This window comes from Leiobunum rupestre, chromosome 7 (assembly GCF_980474605.1).
Source record: "Leiobunum rupestre chromosome 7, qqLeiRupe1.1.hap1, whole genome shotgun sequence".
NCBI classification, from domain to species: domain Eukaryota; kingdom Metazoa; phylum Arthropoda; class Arachnida; order Opiliones; family Sclerosomatidae; genus Leiobunum; species Leiobunum rupestre.
The window spans coordinates 11,924,851-11,945,392 of record NC_143390.1 but is presented as its reverse complement, the minus strand read 5'-3'; the positions used below and the strand labels follow the sequence as shown (position 1 = coordinate 11,945,392).

Here is a 20,542-nt window from a genome sequence, read left to right as displayed (position 1 = left end):
TACACCTTTAAAATGTTGCTCCGTTTTGGAAGTGTTAAAACGGTGTGAACGAGGTGTAACACTATCTTAACACCTTTTAAACACCCCTATTTCTTGTACTTATAGTGATGTTGAAATGTTTATTTAGAAAGTAGAGATATTTGGCTACGTCGGCGGCCTTTTGGGGATTTGGCTTGGAATGTCCATCCCCGCCATTTATAAGTTTCTCGATCACGTCGGGTTCTTAGCCTATTACAAAATGAAACGAACCCACAACGATTTCGAACTTTAACTCAACGTCCGAAATGGCTTCACCTTTGCTGGACCGAAAAAGACGCTTAGCTACTCTCACTTCGATCACCTTTGATAACCATAAATGTACCTAGCCTTTTATGTATTTTTCTTTAAACTTTAATAAATAAAAATTGCACTTTAATTTACAATCTATTGCCAAGGTATTTTTTTTAATAAAATTTCGTTATAAATGTAATTAACCGTAAATCAAAACAAACAGACTTTTGAGTGAACTCTACAACTAGCTTTTATGTCTTGAAATCTACAATAGACTAGCTCTAACAATAACTTATTTAGGTTATTGTGAACATACGTGTTGCCCCTTTTACCATAGCAAGAAGTACTATCTAGGCCAGACTGAAAATCACAATTCCATTTAAAACCCTAACGCCATCTGTCAAGAAGTTATTTTAAAATGTTTTTCTTGACAATGTCAATTACATTACTATTTATGATTTATTAAGCTCTTAATGAAGTTGATTTTACTAAATTAGGTGTGAAATCGAAGCAATCCGTAACTGTATTATAAAAAAATTAAATATATTATATAAAATTTATAGAAAGATAACAGAAAACTTTATCACGATCGATACTAGATGGCGATATATAATTGTAAAAGTGGGGACTTCCTTTAGAAAGAGAACCTTTGGTAGTAGATTTTGCTAGCGGGCGCGTACGTTCTCAGTCTCCCAAATAAGTTTTTGATTCTAAGAAAAGTGTAAGCATCTGTTGTTAATCTCACGCTGGGCTATTGGTAAGCATTGAACTGTTCAGAAACTCACGAACTATGTTAGGAAAGTCAATAATAACTCAAGGATCTTGTTGCTCCCATGTCTTTCGCAACAAATCTCTCTTCAACGATTCGTTTTTCAGTCGGTCAATCCTTTGGCGAAAGCGGGGTCCGCTTCCACGTTAAACCACCACATGACACACTTTTCATATTTTAATTAGGTGACGTCATTAAGTTTAACACGGTGGAAAGTCAAGCCGTGTCTTTTGGCCGTTTACCCTAATTTAAACCATGATTTACGCCAACTGGAACTACAGCCATTACCCGGACTCACGATATCAACGGAGATTCCGTAGAGTCAAACCTCATAGCCCAGGTAGCTCCCACTACGATTTCAGTTCGAAGCCACAGATTCAGAGACACAGGATCCGGACTAATGATTCCAGTGGGAAATCGTCATCTTGTTCCAGAAAGGGTATAAGTTTGAATAAGGTAAGTTAAAGTTAGATTTATTTCCAACTCATTTCTGATAATATTTCCCCGGCCGCTATCAGCTTCGACGGATCGTCTACGTGGCGCTGTTCCTATTTTGCTTCGCACTCTTCACGTCTCAGATGCACGATTTTTTGCGTCAATACCAGCAGTACCCTATGCTTATCAACGTCGAAGTCATTTTCCCGACTGAAGTTGTGTTGCCAGCCGTTTCCGTTTGTTACAATCACCCGTAAACTTTATATAAGTTTATAATTTTGTTTCAGATAAGTGTGTCGGTTTGTAGAAGGACCACACTTCTTTGGTGGACTTCAGTCATTAGGCCTAATACTCGTCGTCTTCATAGTGAGCGTGTGCAGAGGGTCGTGTCAAGACATGGCCGGCGTGTGATTATTTTTTGTAGGTCCGTGTTTTCATAGAAAATAAAACAGGAATAGTAGGGCTAGCTTAGACGATCGTTTAAAATGTATCTCGGCTTTCTACAGCTAGGGGCACTTTGGTTAATTGTACGTAGCTCTCACTGTTGAAACTTGCCAGGACCTAGTATATATTTTCATACATAACTAAGTTATAATATTTCGGATAAATAATAGACCTAAAGTACCCCGTTACGATAAATCGAGTTGCTACTCCATTTCTATATTTTCTATGGTACTTTTCTCGCTTATCGTTTGGGTACGACGTCAGTTCAACGTTACTTCACGTATTATCGTATATCAGTAATTATTTCAACCAACCGACACACTTATGGAACGTAATTTTCGACTCATTCTATAACTGTACCTACTTTTGACGGACAGTGTTAGGAAGAACAAAGCGTGTAACCTAACTAGGTACTCCGAGATGTGTAGGAAAAAAGTTCCTTTGGTAAGAGACTTCTTCCGAAGGTAATTTGTTGAATACACGATCTTCTAGTAAAGTTCCTGTTATCGCAGGATTTGTTGGACACTGTAAGAAACGCCACCGCCGACGAGCTGTTTTACATGAGACACAGACCAGATACTCTGTTCAATTTCTTCAACGTTACCGGCTTCGGGGGCTTCGTCGAACAAGACATTCACAAGTAAGATCAATCTAAACCATTCGCTAAAAATACTTGTATTTTAATTAAATTTTTGACGTAGGAATTCTTCGTGGTCTCATAAAGGTCTGTACTCTTGTTACACCGTTAACGAGCAGTGGTACGAATCTCCTCTAAGGAATGCGTCAAAGGTCAGACAGCTGAGTGAGTTTGAGATTCAACCGCTTTAAAAAGACTGGCTTTCACTGTGAAAAAAACGCTGTGATTGCGAGCGTCGACGCAAAAATGTGTATTAGGCCTTACGGACATTTTTGCGTCGAAAGTAGTCGCCAATGTGTCGTGGTCAGTTTCTAATAAAGTTAATGATGTACGGGTATAAATTAGTGTTCAACTTTGAAATGCTAATGGACCCCCACGAAACTCTGGACCTCGACCGAGCTAGACAAGGTTTAATCTATATCCACAGTCCTTTTGCCATCCCTTTCGAAACGGAAACTAAACTGAGGATCAACCCTGGAAATTTTTACGAAGTCACGGCTACTAAGGTACCTCTTTAACACGCGTAAATAAATATTCTGAAATTTTCAAATTACAGTCTTTGTTCTCGTATATAGAGTCGAGTTTTACTCTTGGAACCACCTTACGCAACCAAGTGCAAGAACTACTCGAAAGCCTGGGAGCTGAGTAACAAAACTATTCCTTATCTGGGAAGATACGTAAGATGATAATTTCACGGCGATTAGGGATATAGAGTTAAGTTTGGTATTTTCACTCTACAGAATTGTCGGATTCATTGTCGAATCCAACGTCTTTTGAAGCAATGCAAGTGTGTCCCTGCCAGATTTCACGCTATTGTCCAAGGAGTTACAAAATGCGAAGGCCAAACTATACTGGGTTAAATTTGGCTTTTTTTTTTCAATTATTTTCACATACGCTAATAACGGCATTATGACGCCATGCAGATAAATGCTACACGAAGGAGTTCCAAAAGACACTGGATGAATGCGAATCCGATCAAGTCTGCCCCAACAGATGCGAGTAGGTTCAAGGCCAGCCCACTTCTTCCCTTATGTCATGGTATTTAGACCAATTTCATTACAGCCTAGAGATATTCGATATTCGATCCACTCGTCTTAGCCTCAAGGACGCGACCGAAATAGTAAGATCCGAACTAAACTCAGCTACATTTTTTTAATGTTTAATTAATGTTTAGCTAAAGTGCAACGATACATTTGTCTGGTAAGAAATTTAGCGATACTCTCCTTCTGGATCTTTGCGTGATATTTGTAGTTTCTATTTACAAATAGCAAGGACTCAATCGTGTCTCAAATCTTCGTCGACACATTCCGTCAACTGATTTTCAGACACATGCCCAAACTTCAAGTAAGAAGTAGCATCAGGTAAGATACATATATAAGTTCAATTTGGATGGCGTATATTTTTAGACGATGGAGATCTTTGGTTTCATCGGTGGTTACTTGGGTATTTGGCTGGGCATGTCCATTCCGGCCATTTACAAGTTCTTGGACTATTACACCTTCCTCGGCATTTATCGGTGTCAGAATAAAGCCGATGACTTCTCGTCTTTCAAATGAAAATGTGAACAGCCTCTGTGTTCCCGGTTTTTGAAAATTTGTACACCTTCCCGACATTTGCTTTAAAATAAAATTCACTTTTTATTGCAACGAAATCTATTTCATTATATCCATACAGTCTGGTATATACATCTGTATCAATCCATATGGATTCACCTACGCAAGCCACAAAGAGTTGGTGGATCCTAATAAAATTTGCACACTTGTTTGTACGCTTATAAAACTAAGATTGGCAGATTTATAAGCTAAAATCTTAATAAACAAATTTCTGCAAACGAAAATAAAGTAACCGCTTTTTAAATGATTCCGACGGTGTGATCAAATTTTATTATCATGTTTTGTTCCTACCCAATAAAGTATATAATATATAAATGGGGGTTCTAACCTATAGGGCATAAGGTCAAGTGGTCCAACTTTTAAAATTAAAATTAAGCATTTTTCGAATACCCGAAGACGTATCTTTCAACTGATATATGTATGGTAGCAGATAAATTGAATTTTTAAATCGCACATTTTTCCGAATTCGAACCAATTAGTACATGTAATATGTGCAATTTAAAAAATTCCATTTATCAAAAATCAGATATATATCAGTTGAAAGACATGTCTTTCGAAATCGTTATTTTCGCTCTCACTTCAGATCCAACAGACCTTTTTACAATCTTGATAAAGAAGAAACAATTAATAGAGTAATGAAACAACTACACTTCGAACGACACTAATTCAAATCTATTGTTTTAAATATTTTAAGAAAATGGCATTAGGCATTGACATACTAAAGTAAATTTTGTTAATTCAACTATTGGCTCTAACCAATTAAAAATTTATCACCATATATGATCGTGTCTCTTATTGACTATTAGCTACAAACGTTCTATTAATTATAATTTAATTTGTCTTGAAGTGAGAACGAGGCTAGGAAATAGAAAAAGGTTAATTTCCTATTGATATAATTAATTAAACATAATCTGTATTAATAAGAAAGCAACTACTTAAAGCGAGACCTTACAGTCGCCTAAGTATGGTAATACATTTTTAACAATCTTAGAAAAAGATTAAAACGCGAAAAGGCAAATTCAAGGGTGAGAACTGTCCATTCTGGACAACAAAGTGCCCTAACAACAGCCTTGAATTGCACGTGTGACTTCCCAAGATAGTTCGAGAATGGATTTATTCTGTAAAAACAACTCGCTAAATATTAAAGGCAGCCACCCCCATTCATTTAGGTTTAGTCTAGTTTTTCGTGTCTTCCCTGCCTGGGGAATCCAGTTCCGATCCGTTCGCTAAATCGACGAATCCACTCGAAACCAGAATTGTGTGAGAATCGCGACCAATCATTAAAAACGACTGTAAGAAAGTAACTTTCGAAATCGAATAGCAACGCGTTATTTTTCTCCGCCAACCAATGAGAGACGCTCTAGCGAGCCCCCGAATTTAGAATTCTTCGACATCTGTCGCGTGTCCTCATTTTATAGTTCCCAATGTTATTTTGAACTCATTTTTCTTTCTAAAGATGATTTTCCCGCCTTTTTTCTCATACTTACGAAATGTTAAGACATTCATTGTCACTTTTCAAAACTGATACATTTACCGACTGGGTCACTGAGCAGGAATTTTAATTTAACGAATAGAATGGCTTATGTACCGAGAAATGTCGAACTTACGGATACGTATACCAATCATTACACGACTAAATATACGGACAATTGGCGATCGAGGAGGGGTTATAAAACGGATTATTACACGGACCATGGTCTAAAACCAGTTAGAAAGAAAACCAACAAAGCGCATTGGTATTCGAAAACTCACCGTCATAGCGTTTTGAATAAGGTAAGTGGATGTAACTGATGTCTTTGTCAGGGCAGTACAATTGAATTGGCTAGTCTGCTACAGAATGGTCACCCAAATAGTGCTCCCAACGGATTCTCATACAACCATTTCGTTATAATTGTGATACATATCAGGTATAAGATTATCCGCATTTTCATTTAGATATTATCAGATCAGTTGATATGGGTAAAAATGCAAAAGAGATAATCAAAACCCAAAAGTAATCTGAATTCATAGCAAAACGACAGACAGAATTTGACAAATTTCAGATGGCGCGCGTTAATGGATTTTACAAATTTCCTTGATTAAATTAATTTCAAAATGTTAATTACCGTTTATTTTAATTTTCCTTCCATAAGATTTCATACTAACAAGGAGACATCCCGAAGTGTAACCCACCGATTTTGTTCTAACTTGGGGGATTGGTAGACCTTCATGTAACTTGAAAAATCCTAAAGGGAATTTATTCAATGGGCAACCGTTTTGCCATGGCAACGAAAATTGTTTTTGACAACAACAAATTTAAATTTTCGTATTGAAAATAACATGGGATTCTGAACGATTCCTAGGGCCCCCCCTGTTAAATTTTTTTAACCAATTTCAAAATTTCAAAAATGCCAAAAATAGAAAAAATAGATAAAAATTGAAAAAAAAAAACATCAAAACTGATCAACTTTTGATCAATTTGAGGTCAAAATCCCATGTTATTTTCAATGGGAAAATTTAATATTTTGTGTTGTCAAAAACGTTTTTCGTTGCCATGGCAAAACGGTTGCCCATTGAATAAATTCCCTTTAGGATTTTTCAAGTTACATGAAGGTCTACCAATCCCCCGAGTTTGAACAAAATCGGTGGGTTACGCTTCGGAATGTCTCCTTGTAAGTGTGTGAATCGGATTCGATTAATCGTAGCAGATCTGTATTGCGGATAATAAATTAGATCCAGCCCCCCCCCCCCCCTCCCCTTGGAAATTTTATTCAGAAGGGCCAACGACTAATAAATTTGCCCCCGGCCCCTAAATGTATCTGCGCGGCCTTTTCTGTCCGTTTGGAAGCACTAATTTATATTTTAGCTAAAATAAGTGGCAATCTCATTGTAAATCAACATTTACCTGGTCCAGCTGTACCACCTTCGACCACTGATTATCCGTTACTGGTGTTTGTTTCAATCATTTCTGACGGTTTTCTCATCCTACTAGCTAAGAAAAATTGTCTATTTGAGCCTTTTCGTGTTGTGTCTCGTCCTGTTTATTCGGCAATTAGTCGAATTCTACCTAAGCTACAAGGAGTATCCCATAACTGTCAGCGTTGAGATTACGTTCGGAGGAAAGGTCTACCTACCCGCGGTCTCCGTCTGCTACAATCAACCGTAACTTTTACACTATTACGTTCCGTAAGTCATACTTGGCATTCAAACTCAATTTCATTGCAGGATAAGAAAAAGTAAACTGTGCGCACTTCGCAAGTTCACCGATAATTGCGCAAGAAACGAATTGGTTAGTTACTTACGAGGGGCTGACCACTTTAGAAATCTTGTGGACAAGTAAAGAAATCGAAATGTTTCTTTCTGGAAATACTGAAGCTCACAAAAAAATAGATAATATGGGAAATCTAGATACATAATAGAAATACAGTGGCGTAGCTAGGGGGGGGGGCGGTCCGTCTCGGGTGCATTGTAACCCGGCCATCTGAATTAAGGGCTTCAAAAGTCGCATGATGACTTAGGCCTATGGTGGTGCCTTGGGTATTAGCCTAGCTGATTATTATGGGGGTGACACACGACCGGGAGAAAAATCAACACTTACACTAGTAAGTAGCAAACCATGATATCCGCCCCGGGTGTCACTGCAGAATTCTCGGGGATATCCGAAGAAATATTGCAAATCTCGACAAATAAGACATAAAGAAATAAAACTTTTTGGAAAACACTAGAAATGCGAAGAAATATCTGAGAAATATCCGAAATATTGAGAATTATCGGAATTATTGATAGTTATCGGGAATTTTGATAATTATCGGGAATATTTATAATTATCGAAAATATTGAGAATTATCGGAAATATTGAGAATTATCGGAAATATTGAGAATTATCGGAAATATTGAGAATCATCGGTAATATCAGAAATATAGAAAACATCGACAATATCAGAAATAGGGAAATATTGAGAAATATCGGGAAAATGTTTTCCGAAGTGGCTAGCCCCTCAGTTAGTTATTAACTTCCCGGAAAGTTGTTATTAAGTGTCTATAATCCCAAATAATCCGCGTTGTTCTTCAAAGGATTTGAATGATGTGATTCAGAATCTGACCATGGAGGAATTCTCCGAGGTCAGGTACACGCCGGAAACACTCTTTACCTTCTTCAACGTTTCTGGGTTTCCCGGAAAATATTACGAAGGAGATATACACAGGTTGGCTTGTTATCAAACATTTAAAAATAAAACCAGACCACCAAGACCAGCTAAACTAGCTACTGAAAACGGGTTCGACCACGATCACACTATGGTTTAAAACCAGTTTTCAATTTCAGTGCGAGTTTTTCTCGATCTCATAGGTCGAAACTGGAATTCAAATTGATTTAAACTTGGTTTCAAGGTCTAGTAGTGCACTTGAACCTGCAGCCATAGATATAGAAATGAGACTAGAACCACTGCGCTATCCGGTAATATAAAGGAAAACGGGCAAGCTAGAAGGCTGCCATGAGAGTGGAATCGCTACTAATCCACGCAGGATCTATTAAAAAAAAATTTAACTTTAATTTTTTTTAAATAGATGGCGTGCTCCCACAAAGAAGACTGGGGATTCCACTCTCGTGGCAGCCTTCTAACTCCTACATCTCACCACAATCTAATCGTGCTTCTAGTCTCATTTCTATTTCTATGCCTGCAGCAAGGCCTGCAGGGTACACGACGACGAAGTAGTAAGTGTGAGCTGTAGCCATACAGTGTATTCACCTTTGTCATAGTTATGTCCAATCATTTTATTTTATCGTCGGGTAACCTGGTTTACCAAAAAAGCTAGTAAGTCATAATAAACTGACGAACTAGGCTTACAAAAAGGATCTTCGCGTCGATAATCAAAATGGGTTAAAAACTAGCTAGTGGGTTTAGTTGTCACTTGATTGTGGATAAAAAATTCCTGTTTTTCTGGTAGAAACGCGTCTTGGTCACATAAAGGAACACTGTCCTGTTTTACTGTCAACGAACAGTGGGTGAATTCTCCTTTGAGGGCGGTGGAGGACGTGAAGGATCAACGTAAGACACTTTATATAATCTTGTTAATTGAATTACCGTTTTGGGCCTTTCACAGTGACGCTTTCTCCTACCTCACCCCTCCCCAGTCGACTTTTACTTCAGGGCCAATATTAACGAATCGGAACTCTTGCACTGGGACGAAATTCGAATGGGCTTCATTTACATCCACAGTCCGTTCGGTATTCCATTGGAAACGGAAACCAGGGTTCCAATAAGCCCTGGAAACATGTACGAAGTGATGACGACCAGGGTATCTCTCGCGTGTTTCACTATTTGCCCTTCGGCTTCTGGGACGAATAACCTACTGAACCTGAATTGAGATTGCGCACTTGGTTCTTTACCCAAATATTAAACACGTGAGCTATATAAGCGATGCACGTCAGGCCTAATATCGGCTGCGTTCAGTAACTCTAAAAGAGCTCAGTGCTGAGCTCAACAGTCAGCGGTTTTTTACTGAATTGGTATTTGACGTCACGTTGCCCGTTCGTTGAGCAACGAAGTCATCGGCTGTAAGAGCAGGTTTTACCGTTGCTCAACGGTCATGTGACTTCGCAGCACAGAGTAAGGCTAGCTGCAGACGCCTTAACTGCCGATATTTTTCCAAATTAACAACAAGCGTAAAAAGCGTTCAACAAGATCCTACGTCAGGTTAGCCATGGTCTTAACGAAAATAATTTTTTTCTGAACGCAGCCATCTTTAGCTATTGAAGCGTTGTTTCTTCTGCGAATATAATTTACATAACCTTCCAACTGATTCTGATCCAGTAGTTTAGTCGTCCAAGCTGGAGCTGCTCCGAAGGAACTAATACGTGGTTTGCTTCACTCTAGAGTCGAATCTTACTCCTCGAATTTCCGTACAAGACACGGTGCAAAAACTACTCTAAGTCGTGGATAGAAAGCAACTTTACCGCACCTTTGTCAAGATACGTGAGTTTTAATTTGAATGACTTCTATTTTTTTAAATCTGTTCACGGGAATTTAGTTACGTTTCAGAACTGTATGATTCGGTGTCGGAATGAAATCGTATACGACATCTGTAAATGCGTTCCCGCTCGGTCGCAAATCATCATTAAAGGAGTTCCAAAATGCGTCGGCCCCCAGGGTAGGAGACACGACCATTTCGTTTATCTCAGAATATCAACTAAAATGTTTCGTTATTCGTTATTTTTATAATAGCGCAGATATGCCCAAACGGATTGAACCAAACTATCTTCGAGTCCTGCAACAAAAAATGTCCTAATAGATGCGAGTAAGAAATCAATAAACTCGCATATTTTTGAAAAGTTGTCGCCGATTAAATTAATTGATTCGAATTTTTAGCTTGGAAATGTACAACATTCAAAGTAACCGGTACAGCATGGAAAAGGATGAAATGGTAATTACTCACGTTATTTACTTTATTTCAATAATTAACTTTCATTTATTACGCATTAAATGGATAGTTGCAATGTATGGGCGATACTTGGTGAGTGCGTATTGTTTTGAGAAAAAAAAACGGATTTATTAACACAGAATACCAAAGACGATTTACCGATTCGAACATTTTATTTTTAGTTTTAACTTAACGAACACAAAAAACTCTGTCATGGCTCATGTATACATGGAAACTTACAGGTCCATGGCATATCGTCACATGGCTAGGTATAAAGTAAGTTCGTCAACTGGGATTACCAGAAATTCATAAAAAGAGACGGTGCTGAACCCTATTGTTCGGTAGCCCCATTATCCCGTTGGCACGTGTTCAAATTGTCTTACAACACGACTTATTATTATTTCTCTATGCTAGAAAGGTTCATAACCTAGATTTGTAATTAAAGCTAGTTTCATCATTATAGTCTGACGCATGAGCAATTAGGCGAAAAGAGCAGTAGACGATGGTACCGCAGTGACCGATGACTTCAGCTTAGGATTTTCTTTATTCTGAAGTGTAACCGAGCTAGGGTTGCCACAGTCCTTTTCAGATTGAAATTCCCTGACTTTTCCAGGGTTTCCCTGACCATATCCGGACACATTCCAAGACTTATTTTGTGACAAAAGTTTGCATTTTTTAAACTATATTTTAGTAAATATTTCCTATTTGCAACCGAAATTAATTATCCGACATTTCCTTGATTCCTAGACTAATTTTTAAAATACCCGGTGTTTTCCCTAATTTTTATATCTACAGTATATTCAGGAATTCCAGCTTTTCCAGGTACTGTGGCAACCCTTTACAACATCGTAATAGTTGTTTAATGTTTATAGAAGGGGACAGGTTAGCCAGCTATGTTATTCGTTAATTCACGGCCAGCTTTGATCACGCGCTGTTCGCGCTACAGCGGCCAACACATTCGTCGAAATTCCGCGAGCAAGGATTTTCCCCCTATAAACTGTACTATAACGTGTAGGAGTTCAAAATTATAGGATTTTATAGGACTTTTGGGGGATTTTGCTAAAAATATAGGATGTTATATGACATTTTTGAAAATATAGGATTTTATAGGAATCATAGGACCCCTGGGGGCCCTGTGGTTGGTTGTACCTTAATTTTGGTACTTGGGTAATGTATATAAATAATTTTTGGATAAAAAACCCGAACTTTCCCAAAAAAACTGGTCCGAATTACCACCATATCGCCAACAATTTAATTAATATAGAACTAAGAGGGACCTGGGTGTATTCTTTATCAAGTTTTGTTAAGCACATTTTCAGCTACAACCACAAAAAATGCTTCAACTCTACCATTAATATTTTAAGGAATAGGCGCTTAAATAAAACATCTTCCCAGAAATTGCCAAGAAGTAATATTTCCGACAGCCAGGACTCATAAGTTATTATTTATATAGTGCTTGTTGAAATATTAGAAAGCTGGAAACTTTCTCGAACGTAGCATCGGTTTTTTACTAAGCCTTAACATGCCAAAAACGTTACCTGGTTAAATGGAAACACTTGTTGCATACGGTACTGCAAAAGTAATATGTTTAGTTCTAAATGAATGAGTTTTCATCTTTTTCCAAAAGATAATTTTATACGAAATGAATTAACTCTGCCTCCACGAGAAGCTTTAAAATTGCCCGGTATTATAAAAATATTACATATAATTTTAATTATTTATACCATAAGAGGATGATAATAATAACAATATTATCTTCTTATTCTTAGTTTTAGTAACATTATATACTTTACCTTAAAATATATTATCGAAAATTAACATTAGTATGTTCCTTATTCACGTGAGCCGACGCGTTTCTTATCTGACGCAAAATTCTCATGAGGGCAAAAACACGGCTCCAGTTGACTTTAATATGACTTTTTGGCTAGCCATTCTAACCGTTTAAACGACCGACCGGAAATAGCTCCTTCCCAGATGAATTTGGAGAGGGGAGTAGAAACCGAGTATCTTTTATTGAAGCGTCCATTGAGTTATTCAAAGTGGCAAAGTGGAAATTTAGAAATGCGTGTTCCTTTTAGATTTTTTGGTAAAATGGCAGACCAAGACGCGAAAATTCGAATTACTAGCAGACGAAAAACAACAAAGCGCGGGAATATGCAAATGGCATGTTCCATTTGCGGTTTTACCGAGGGGTTCGACACTTGCCATTATTTTGTACGGGATTTCGGGATTTCGTAGAGATTTTGGGATTTCAATGTTAATTTACCATAAAGAGAGTTAAAAGATTTTGCGATTTTAGACAAAGTGTACGGGACTTTGGTAAATGTCCGACCCCTCGGGTTTTACTCTAGTCGATTGGGGCGAGATCTATGACGTCAGAGACAGATTCGGAGCGAATGTCGAGCAATCAAATGGAAAACGCTAATAGAGTCGAGGCAATAATACGACGTACTACACCGATGGGTAAGACAGTCTCAGATAATCTGTACACCGAGTTCGTTCGTGCATTTAGCACTGTTAAAGGTACATATTTTCAAGAGTTCGCGAGTTCCATTTAGCACTGTCAAAGGTACGGCAGTGTACACCGAGTTCGCAGAGTGTCTTACCCGTCGTACTACACACGGGCGTTTATAATAATAATAATAATCAGCTAGGCTAATACCCAAATCACCGAATCTTTATTAAAATAAGTATCTTTTTGTTTAGACTATGGACATCTTCAGTTTCGTCGGAGGCTTTATGGGTATTTGGCTTGGAATGTCCATCCCCTCCATTTACCAATTTCTCGATCACGTCGGGTTCTTAATCTTTTACAAAATTCAACGGACGCACAACGATTTTGAACTTTGAGACTACGGTATCCTTTAAGAAGAAATTGCTTGGCTTTTCCGCTTGGCTTCCGCCACGGCGATCATCACGTTAAACGGCTTATTTTCTGTACCTTTTTATGAATTTTTAAAACAAAAATTAAAATAAATGAAACAGGCAAATTTATTCAAAATCTTCTGTGTACAATGGATGGTTGAAGGTAATATTGGGGGAATGCTCGGTAGTACGTTCGGGCGTAATACTGCCTCAGTTTCGCTTTTCGTCTTTGATAAAGTTCCCGCGTTTTGCGTAAAATGAATTTCTTGTTTCTCTCGGCGCTCACCCAAACCGACAATCTGGCCGACAGAGCTATTCCACACAGCTAAAGAAAAACGTTATTAGATAGTTAATTATTTTAATTATTATTTTATGTGGGAGTATAGAGTGTTTTGAAAATGGGGGAGACGGAATTTTATTTAAAATCACCATTTCACACTCAACCAAATCCTTTACTACGTCATAGAAAGTCACTAATGCTTTTTCCATTGAATTGGGAATAATACTGCTAGAATTACAATTACGATTTCGGTTGCCATGGTTACGCGGGACCTGTTCCGATAAGACTGTACGAAATTCATCTTTATAATTAGGCGGTAGCACCATCTATATTTTGTAAAGTTATATGGCTAAAAATAAATAATTATTAGCTAACTCACCGTAACTTGAGTTAAAAAGGATCGTGTTGACAGAATAAAATTATTTTTAAACAACTTCAAAGGTTTGTTTGTTACGAGTAATCATACATTTCAATTTCGCATCAGATTCGCGAAAAAATCAATTGCAATATAGTTGCCACCACTAGAGACAGATGCCGCAACGGTAGAACGATAAAGTTGATAAAGTCTCCTTATTGTACCTCTATTTATTCCAAACTCAATGGCTTTTTCCTGCAGCCATGGCTAAAGCTAAGAAGTGCCCTTAAATAAATTTCCATGGCTTCCCGGATAGCGTTACCAGATTACCAGTCCAAATATCGTAAGAAAGACTAAAAACTGACGGTTCCTGGCCGTATTTTTTAAAGAAGTAACCATAAAAAACTGAGATCGGTCATTCGGCGGCCAGATTATCAAGTTTATTCGCGACCAAAACGAGTCTAGGTGGCGTAACGGCACTAGCTTCTCCGAGGTAGTGCCTATGATCTAGCGTCTGCTACAGACAAATTAAAAAGCCATAAGAACGTTTTTTCTTAAATAAACTTATAAAAATATAAGCAAAAGATGCAAAAAAAATCATATTAAACTGCAAGTATCATTATTAATTAATAACGATGAGGAAAAACTAATAGCGTCTGCTTCAGCCGCTACCTATCTAGGTTTCAATGGCGAACCAAAGGGGGCGTAGCGATAGTACGACAATAACAAATTATCCAAATATATTACGTTATTGAAAATATAACATGCACCAAAAATTCGCTGAAATTATTTATAGGACGTCTGGCAAAAAATAGGAACATTTCGTGACAGCGTGGCTGCCACCTTCACCGCTTCACGACTTTCAAAGTTCTAGTCAGTAATCACTGAGGTAATTTTAACTCTAAATGTCAATGAACAACGCTACTAGTTGCAAAAAAACATGAAATTCGTTGATCAACCATCTTTGTTCTTCCTTTAAACATTCCCAATCTGGTGACCACAAACTATCATCCACTCACCAAAGGAGAAAGGACACTGAGCGTCAACGAAGCCAGCAGTAGAGCGTGAGTCCTCAAAATTTCTTCAATTTTATTCAGGCATCCGACCGTGTAGATAGTTCGACCCACCTCGGTCAAAGTCTGTCGACGACGCGTAGAGAAAATAACCGAAATTTACATAATCGTTCTTCGGACGACTAGAAATGACTTACCATGTTTTTCACTCTTTTGTCCATTATATCGAATCCGCAAGTATGAGACGGGTACAATCGATTCTATCCAATGGCCAAATAATTATAGTGTTGCTAAGAATAACCAGAAATTTAAAATATATCTCTTACTAGCGAGGTCAAAAGCATCCATCTAGGCCAGTGGTTCCCAAACCCTTTTCATTCCGCGGAACGTTAACAGTCGGGGATAAATTCGCGCTTAATTTGTTAAATAAAAATATTGGTACTGAAGGACTCGCGAAGTACGCAATACATTTTTTACATAAAACTAAATGATTCAGATAAAAGAATTTATGCGCAAGATAGTGTTCACAGGCTATTAGCACTTTATATTTTAAAATAATTCTGCTGTACCCTTGGAACCATAGTTTGGTAACCACTGATCTAAGCCATTATAATGAAACATGTAAAATGGGAGCAATATTCCTGACAAATCGGGGATGTTCAATGATGTAAAATATCAAAATTGCACTCCGTAGGGATGCTTACTTATTTGTAAACCAAATGTTTCAGATCAAATAGTTTTAAACAATAAAAATGAGATATGAACATTATATTCAGGACGCGAATTTCCCTCCATACCACAAAAGCAAACAAACATGACGTGTACCATTGAAAAATTTTAAAATTTCTTAGTTATGAATATTTACAAACCATATTTTAAAGATGAAATCATTTTACAGGGTTGCCACACGTCAGGGAAAACAGGGAAATCAGGGAAAAGTCAGGGAATTTAAAAATGGACCTAAAAAGTTAGGGAAATGTCAGGGAATTTTTAGAATTTGTAAAAAGTCAGGGAATTAAATTTTATCTTGGCACTTTTTTAAGGTTATTTTCCAGACCAGACAAATTCTATGATTATCATTTATTTCCTAATTTTTTTGAACATTACAATAACCTTTTTACTGGAATATAAGTTCATTAAAATTTGTTAACTTCTGATAAAAGTTAAATATAAAATAAAAATTTGGCCCTAAAAAGTCAGGGAAAATCTCTTAAAATGGTCAGGGAATATTCAGTCAGGGAATTTGAATCTCAAAATTTTGTGGCAACTCTGTTTTAATAAGTTGTTATATGATGTTTTTTCCCATGCACTATTTTTTAAATCGTAGTTTGACAAAGCAAATAACATTAGCATAATAAGTTGATGGATACTTCTTTCGTAAGAGATATATTATATACTTCTGGAATAACGCGTGGTCTTACTTGAACAGGTTTGCAACAGGAATAAGGTACGGAGCATCGTCCAGGATTTAAGTTGGAATCCGAGCATCGATAGTAAGGATTTCGATGCCAATCCAAGTATCCCGTTACTCCGCAACACCCTATCTGTAAAATGGGTTAACTTTAGAGTATGCATTGTCCGTAAAATTTAAGAAGACATACTTTACTCTGAATGAAATTGGTCAATTTTTCAAGGTCTGAATCTTTGGCGCTGTATTTCTTGACGGCTTTCTCGAAGACGGGTTTTATGGTGTAGATGGCGAAATCGTTTTGCGTGTGAAGTAGAATCAGCAGACCAACACCCAGACACACCAACAGCACCAATATTACCACGGAAGCGTAGACGTACTGCGAAGTTTATAATAGAGATTTTAACCAAAGCGCTCTAGACGTTTGAACAACAACGTGAACATTTTTGCTTTTATACTTCACCGAATGGCTAGCCCCTTCGAAAAATATATACAGCAGATTTTTGATGTCCAAATATTATTAATATGACCATTGTACTTCTCGGTTTCCTGATATTCCTCAAATATTTCCGATATTCCTCAAATATTTCCGATATTCCTCAAATATTTCCGATATTCCTCAAATATTTCCGATATTCCTCAAATATTTCCGATGTTCCTCAAATAATTCCGATGTTCCTCAAATAATTCCGATGTTCCTCAAATAATTCCGATGTTCCTCAAATAATTCCGATGTTCCTCAAATAATTCCGATGTTCCTCAAATAATTCCGATGTTCCTCAAATAATTCCGATGTTCCTCAAATATTTCCGATGTTCCTCAAATATTTCCGATATTCCTCGAATATTTCCGATATTCCTCGAATATTTCCGATATTCCTCAAATTTTTTCGATATTCCTCAAATATTTCCGATATTCCTCAAATATTTCCGATATTCCTCAAATATTTCCGATATTCCTCAAATATTTCCGATATTCCTCAAATATTTCCGATATTCCTCAAATATTTCCGATATTCCTTTTCCGATATTCCTCAAATATTTCCGATATTCCTCAAATATTCCCCATATTCCTAAAATATTTCCCATATTCCTCAAATATTTCCGATATTTCTCCAATATTTCCGATATATTTCCGATATTTCTCCAATATTTCCGATATTTATTTTGACCTTACGTGCACGTTGTATTATATTTATTATGTTTAAATAAAAATAGTGAATATTACTCGGTAAGATTTCATTTTACTTGCAGTGTAAATATTGGTTTTAATTAAAATGCGGCTTGTATAAGTTAGGTATAAATAACGAGAAATCGGTAAGAGTCGTTTGCGGTAAACCAGGATACAAGAAAACAACATTTTGTTTTAGACAGTGCTCACAACGATACGTAGTATTGTTTTTCAAAAACAATTTCCTGTCGTCGTGTACCCTGATTTAACAAATTGTCTAAAATGTGTTTAAAATTATATTAGATCCGCACTCGGTTTTTGTAAATAGAATTAATTCACGCAACTATAGCCTCTGCTTTCGTGATCTACGGACGCTTTTCTTCGCCTACGGAGAGAGAGAGAGCCTGCACCCATAGAAATAGAAATGAGACTAGAACCATTGCGCTATCAGGTAATCTCAAGGAAAACGGGCAAGATAGAAGGCTGCCATGAGAGTGTAATCGCTATTAATCCACGCAGAAGTGCGCCATCTATTAAAAAAAATTTAACTTTAAACTTTTTAAAATAGATGGCGTGCTCCCACAAAGAATGCTGGCGATTCCACTCCCATGGCAGCCTTCTAACTCCTACATCTCACCACAACCTAATCAGTGCTTCCCGTATAATTTCTATTTCTATGCCTGCACCTAGGAGGGCGAGCGGTGTGTCTTCCCCCTTGGATTGTCTTCCCCCTTTAGCAAGGAAAAATGAGAGGCGTGGTTTTTCTTCGGTAAATCACGAGTGCTTTGCTTAGTGTCTCTCTAATAGCGACTTGGCAGCATGACGTAGATAATACGTCCTCCACGCTTTTTCCGATTGGAAAAAAGCATAACAGCATGTCGGCCATAGCCAAAGGTGACGTCATGCTCCCCAGTCCCTATAAAGTGCTTGGAAGTTATTTTTTTAATACTTACCGTTCGTAGTAAACAAATGTTTTCGCGGGCAGATCCAACACACCCACAAGTAGCGAATACTGATATGGCAAAGCCAGCGGTCATGGCTAGAATAGATGGATCGACCGCGAGGTCCAAGATTTCAGCTAACGAACGAGTTTTGTCCAAATGGACGTACAAACTGATCGCTGCCATAAGCATACCCGTTATCTGTAATTAGGAAATAGAAAAAATCTATGTTTTAGGTTTTGTGATTAAAAAGCCGACAAATTACGCGAGGGTGGTAAGTTGGTAACATACTCTAAAGCTATTGCCCCACACTGAACTTGCTCTTAATGAGTCCCGCTTTACTTTGGTGGTTTTATGCCTATGAAAATACACGAAACGTCGTACTTACCCAGTATAAGAGATTAGTGAAAAACATAACATGTTTGATGCAGCTTTCAGGAAACGGTCGACACCACGAACAACAAGCCATTGTAAGTTTTCATTTGCTTTTAACGTACTTCACGTGCGTTTACGAGAAACATATTTCCATTTTTCGAACTGTGGATATCGCTATCCTTCGAGTGGTTTTGTTTCTTGGCGCGCCGCGGCTCGAATAGTTTAGCGTTAATGCCAGAGTTATTGGTCTGATTCATTTTTTTAGGCGCTCATCTTCGCGAATAATTTGGTCGTTTAATTTTGTTTCCCCAAAGGTTAACTAGTGCAAATAAACGTAGCGTACGTCACGCCTCGCTTGTCGTCTTAGACCTGTCGTTCCCCATTGTTCGGCGTCGCTTTAGAAAAATGTAGGACATGCTCCGTCATGTCTGACAGTAATTAAAATAATCTTTATAATTTTAAATTACTCAGGAGGAAAGCCACAAAATTAACTTTTGTTATTCAACACTGTTTTTTTGCTTAATTATACGGCAAAACCATTAGCCACCTAAGTTTAACACTTCCTATTCTTCACGTGATAAATTTTTACTCGGCGCTGTTCGCACTAACGTCAATTTGCCAAAATGAATCAATCGGAAAAATAGATGTTGTGGTAAGATAGGGTACGCGACGATGGAAATACATTTAGTCTAAACTAAAGGAGAACGAACAGAATATTTAAAGCCAATTTCTACGATGGAAAATGACACAATGAAACGAAAACTCAATAATAAAAATCTTTAAACTCAAATAAACCAATAAAAGCTCCAATAATTACCAATATTTTAAAAATAAATTAAAAAAACGTACTGGCAAGTTCCGTAACATATCTATAAAAAGTTTATAATTAATTTATCATTATGAAAATAAGTGGTATAAGAAATTGATTCCCTATCAATACAAAAAAATATTTCATTTTAGGTTAATAGACGATTTTGAGAAAATAAACATTAAGTAGAATAACTGCTTTTACATGAAACTCCGTTTTAACGAAATAAGTGTCATCTTTTCCCGTTCGTCTGCTTTAACTTCTCCCAAGCCAGAAGTGAAGAGAAGCACATTGTGAAAAACTAAATGTTGAACCGTTCGATAAAACACTTATAATAATGTTGCACCCAAAATAAATTAAGGATGTATAATTAACGTTAATTAGATTAATAAAATAGAATTATGATCCGCGGAGTATAAGATTTCGACGCGCTTTTTAAATTAGCTTAGGCCTTTGATATTTTGACTAATAATGTCGCTCCCAGAATAAATTTAATTCTGATCGATAAAGCACTTAAGGATGTATAATTAACGTTAATTAGATTAACCTGTGCCGCGTCAATTTTCAGAAATATGAAATAGAACATGGCTATTATCATCCGCAGAGTATAAGATTTCGAGCCCTTTTTTTAATGAATTACGCCATTGTTATTTCGTCTAATAATGTCGCTCCCAGAATAAAAATAATTCTGATCGATAAAGCACTTAAGGATGTATAATTAACGGTTATTAGATTAAAAATGGAATAGAACACGGTGGTC

General features: G+C 37.1%; 3 protein-coding genes across 3 annotated transcripts; 2 read left to right on the top strand and 1 right to left on the bottom strand.

Moving 5' to 3' along the window:
• Positions 1-2,296: 2,296 nt before the first annotated feature.
• LOC149934450 (acid-sensing ion channel 4-like) lies at positions 2,297-4,156 on the top strand. Its single transcript, XM_090154348.1, has 11 exons — positions 2,297-2,362; positions 2,431-2,558; positions 2,620-2,720; positions 2,901-3,061; positions 3,131-3,232; positions 3,296-3,410; positions 3,479-3,554; positions 3,618-3,675; positions 3,730-3,755; positions 3,824-3,899; positions 3,962-4,156. The coding sequence occupies exons 1-11, from the start codon at positions 2,339-2,341 to the stop codon at positions 4,109-4,111; spliced, it is 1,017 nt and encodes a 338-aa protein (XP_090010474.1). The 5' UTR covers positions 2,297-2,338; the 3' UTR covers positions 4,112-4,156.
• A 1,587-nt stretch (positions 4,157-5,743) lies between these two features.
• On the top strand, positions 5,744-13,544 carry LOC149934449 (uncharacterized). Its single transcript, XM_090153455.1, has 13 exons — positions 5,744-5,941; positions 8,222-8,446; positions 8,496-8,603; positions 8,714-8,843; positions 9,118-9,195; positions 9,282-9,445; positions 10,024-10,122; positions 10,189-10,297; positions 10,372-10,444; positions 10,516-10,570; positions 10,638-10,660; positions 10,750-10,843; positions 13,274-13,544. The coding sequence occupies exons 1-13, from the start codon at positions 5,744-5,746 to the stop codon at positions 13,415-13,417; spliced, it is 1,500 nt and encodes a 499-aa protein (XP_090009581.1). The 3' UTR covers positions 13,418-13,544.
• Positions 13,541-19,544, bottom strand: LOC149934448 (tetraspanin-33-like). Its single transcript, XM_090181567.1, has 7 exons — positions 18,988-19,544; positions 18,612-18,800; positions 16,682-16,867; positions 16,502-16,624; positions 15,278-15,340; positions 15,087-15,206; positions 13,541-13,757 (listed from the first exon to the last, which is right to left on the bottom strand). Exons 1-7 carry the CDS (start codon positions 19,066-19,068, stop codon positions 13,563-13,565), a joined length of 957 nt encoding a protein of 318 aa, XP_090037693.1. The 5' UTR covers positions 19,069-19,544; the 3' UTR covers positions 13,541-13,562.
• Positions 19,545-20,542: the final 998 nt, after the last annotated feature.